At 60.5% G+C, this 3,426-nt stretch overlaps 1 protein-coding gene across 1 annotated transcript in view; it reads left to right on the forward strand.

Moving 5' to 3' along the window:
• The window catches only part of NEURL4 (neuralized E3 ubiquitin protein ligase 4), an 18,131-nt gene that overhangs the window by 11,397 nt on the left and 3,308 nt on the right, over positions 1-3,426 (forward strand). Inside the window, exons 18-23 of the mRNA XM_027909796.1 lie at positions 62-199; positions 1,142-1,300; positions 1,579-1,758; positions 1,901-1,991; positions 2,618-2,716; positions 3,249-3,384. Coding sequence (XP_027765597.1) covers positions 62-199; positions 1,142-1,300; positions 1,579-1,758; positions 1,901-1,991; positions 2,618-2,716; positions 3,249-3,384 — 803 coding nt within the window. The remainder of the gene's footprint in view (positions 1-61; positions 200-1,141; positions 1,301-1,578; positions 1,759-1,900; positions 1,992-2,617; positions 2,717-3,248; positions 3,385-3,426) is intronic.

Raw genomic sequence — 3,426 nt, forward strand, 5'->3', positions numbered from 1 at the left:
GCCATGGGAAGAACATCCTGCTGCCCTTCTCCCCCTGTGACCCCCCCCGTGTGACCCCCAGGGCCCCCCCACGTTCCTGGGGTGCCACGGGAAGAACATCCTGCTGTCCAATGGCAACCGAACGGCCTCCAGGGTCTCCAGCTACAACCAGGGGCTGGTGGTCGTGGGGCAGCCCCTCCCTCCCGGCCGCCTCTTCCAGGTAATCCCCCACCCCCACACTCCGTGACATCACAGGGGAACAGGGTGACATTATAGGGGATGGGATGATGTCATACAGAACATGGTGATGCCATAGCAAATGAGATGATGTCATGGGGAATGTGGTGATGTCATAAGGGCACAGAGATGTCATGGGAGAACAAATTGATGTCATAGGAAATGGGGTGATGTCGTAGGGAACATGGTGGTGTCATAATGGAGCATGGTGAGCTCATAGGGAACACGGTGATGTCATAGGGGAATGTGGTGGCGTCTCTCAGGACCAGCCAATAGCGGCACAGGGACGTGATGATGTCATAGTGAGAAGGGGAGGGTGCTGGTGAGGTCATACAGGAGCAGTCACTGGGGACTTGGGGACTTGATGATGTTGTAGAGGAACACGGTGACATCATAGGGGAACGTGCTGATGTCATACAGGTTGGTGGTGATGTCGTATGTGGACAACCAGTGGCAGCCCAGCGCTTTGATGATGTCATGGGGTGCAGGCCCCCAGTGGAGCTCATGATGGGCAGGGTGATTGGGAGGTCTCTATGTGATGACGTCACCTTGTATGTCCTTGACATGGGTGCCGATGATGACGTTACTCTGACGTCATTGCAGGGGTTATGACGTCAACCAGCTGCAGATCGACCCCCTGGGCCCCCAGTGGAGCTGATTTCGGGGGGAGTTGTGATTAGAGGATGTTTTTGTGTGATGACATCACTGCAGGTGTTGATGACATCATCATGGGTGGCAATGATGTCACTGTGATGTCCCTCGGGTGCAGATTGACACCCTGAGCTCCCAGTGGAGCTGATTTGGGAGAGAGAGTGATTTGGGGGGAGGTGTTTCTGTGTGATGACATCACTGAGGGTGTCATCATAGGTGTTGATGTCACCGTGGTGCCGATGACATCGCTGTGACATCACTACATGTCCCTCAGGTGCAGATCGACGCCCTGAACCCGCAGTGGAGCTCCTCGCTGGCTCTGGGGGTCACGGGGGCCCCCCCGGGGCGCTCCCCCCTCCCTGCCTGTGCCCACGGCCTCAAACGCCCCGCCTGGATTCTGCAGAGGAGGGGGGTCTTCCACAATGCCAGGAAGGTCAGGGGGACCCCCAAAACCACACCCTGAACCCCCCTCGGGACTCCCAAACCCTCTCTGGAGATCCCTGAGCCCCCCAAACCCCCCCAGACCCCCCATCCCCTCCTGGATCCTGCAGAGGAGGGACCCCCCCGAAACCCCCCGGGACCCCCAAACCCCTCCCCATCCCCTCCCATTCCCCCCACCCCCCTTTCTTTCCTCATCTCCTTCTCCCCCTCTCCTGGGGTTCTCCCCAGGGGTCCCTCAGTGTGACTCCCCTTCATATTCCCCCCCCCCAGATCCGGGAGCACTCGGGGCCCAACCTGGAGGCCCTCCCTGCTGGGACCCGCCTGGGGCTGTTGGTGGATTTGGGGGGGCGGCTCCACCTCTACGTCAACGGCCGCGACCAGGGGGTGGTGGCTGGGGGGGTCCCCACCCCCTGTTACGTCCTACTCGACCTCTACGGGCAGTGCCAGCAGGTGAGGGGGGGGCACCAAGGCACCCCCACATTGGGGAGACCCCCCAATAAGGGCCTCAGGACCCTCTCAAGGGGTGCAGATCCCCCCAGAAGGGCCCAAGGCCCCACCTAGGCCCCCCAAAATTTGTTTGTTTCCCCCCCAGGTGACGATTGTGTCAGAGGGGGGGGACGGGGGAGGGCCCAGCGGGGACCCCCGGACTCGGGGAGACATGGAGAAGGCGGATGTGGTGGATGGTAAGTGGGGGAGGGGCAGGACCCCTGAATTAAGGGGTGTGTGAGGATCAGAAACCCCAAAATTTGGGGGTGGGGAGGGGTCAGAGACCCCCAGATTGGAGGGGGAGGGAGTGTCAGATCAACTTAGGGGGGACAACTCCAAATTGGGATGGTGGGTGTGCCAGAGACCCGCAAATGTGGGGGTAGGGGAGGGTGAGACCCCTGAATTTGGGGGGGTGGTGTAGGGCTGGGAGCCCCAAATTTGAGGGTGGAAGGGTTAGAAACCCCCAAATTTGGGGTATGGGGGATCAGAGACCCCCAAATTTTAGAAAGGGGGTATCAGGGAGCCCCAAATTTGGGGAATGAGGGGATCAGGAAACCCAAAATTGGGGCTGGGGGTGTCAGAGACTCACAAATTTGGGGTAGGGGTGAATCAGAGACCCCCAAATTTTTTGGGGGTGGTTCTCAGTGACGTCTGACCCCCTTTAGGGGAGTGAAGGAGAGGCCTGGGGGGGCTCAGAGACCCCCAGATTTGGGGGCTGGTGGAGACAGAGACACCCAAATTTGTGGTTTGGTAATCAGGGAGCCCCCAAATTTTTTTGAGGAGGGGATCTCAGAGACTTCTGACCCCCCCTGTGTCCCCCCAGGGGTGAAGGAGAGCCTGTGCTGGGCTCCCCCCGCACCCCCACAGCCCTGCCCCTACCAGGCTCTCTGTGCCCGATTCAAGGACCTGCTGCTGCTGCCCGGTGAGATTTAGGGGTCCCTGGGGGGTTTGGGGTCCTGGGGAGGGTTTGGGGGGGCTTGAGGAGGGAGAGGGTCCCTCGGGGAAGGGGCGTGAGGGGTCCCCGGGGTGGGAGGGGAACCTCTGGGTGTCTGGGATCCTTCTGGGAGGGGATTTTGGGGGTCCCTGGGGGCTTTTTTGGGGTCACTGGGGGTTTTGGGCTTCCTAAGGGTTTTGAGATCCCTGGGAGTTTTGAGATCCATGGGGGGTTTTGGGGTCCCCTTGGTTTTTTGCAGGTCTTGGGTGGGATTTGGGGCCCCCCTGGGGTTTTTTTTGGGTCTCCTGAGTTTCTGGGGCTCTCCTGGTTTTTTGGGGGGTCCCTGAGGGGTGTTTCTGGGCTCCCTGAGGGTTTTTGGTGTCCCAGAGGGGTTTGGGGATCCCTGGGATTTTTCTGGGGAGCTTTTTTGGGGTTCCTGGTGGTTTCTTGGGTCACCCTGAAGGTTTTTGGTGTCTGGGGGTGGTTTTGGGGTCCCTCTCACCCCACTTTCTCTGCCCAGATGAGTATTTTGCCCCCGAGCCCCGGCGCAGCCGCTGCTTCTGCGAGGGCTGTGAGCGGGGTGGGGGCGGGGGGGGTGACCCCCGCGACCCCCGAGAGCCCCCCCTGCCCTTGGGTTGGTGCCGCTTCAGCCTCCGGTATGGAGAGGGGGGGTGGTGTTTGGGGGTTTGGGGGTCTAA

Source organism: Empidonax traillii, unplaced genomic scaffold, assembly GCF_003031625.1.
Source record: "Empidonax traillii isolate 1590-97213 ecotype Southwest subspecies unplaced genomic scaffold, ASM303162v1 scaffold2418:size28549, whole genome shotgun sequence".
Classification (NCBI taxonomy): Eukaryota; Metazoa; Chordata; class Aves; order Passeriformes; family Tyrannidae; genus Empidonax; species Empidonax traillii.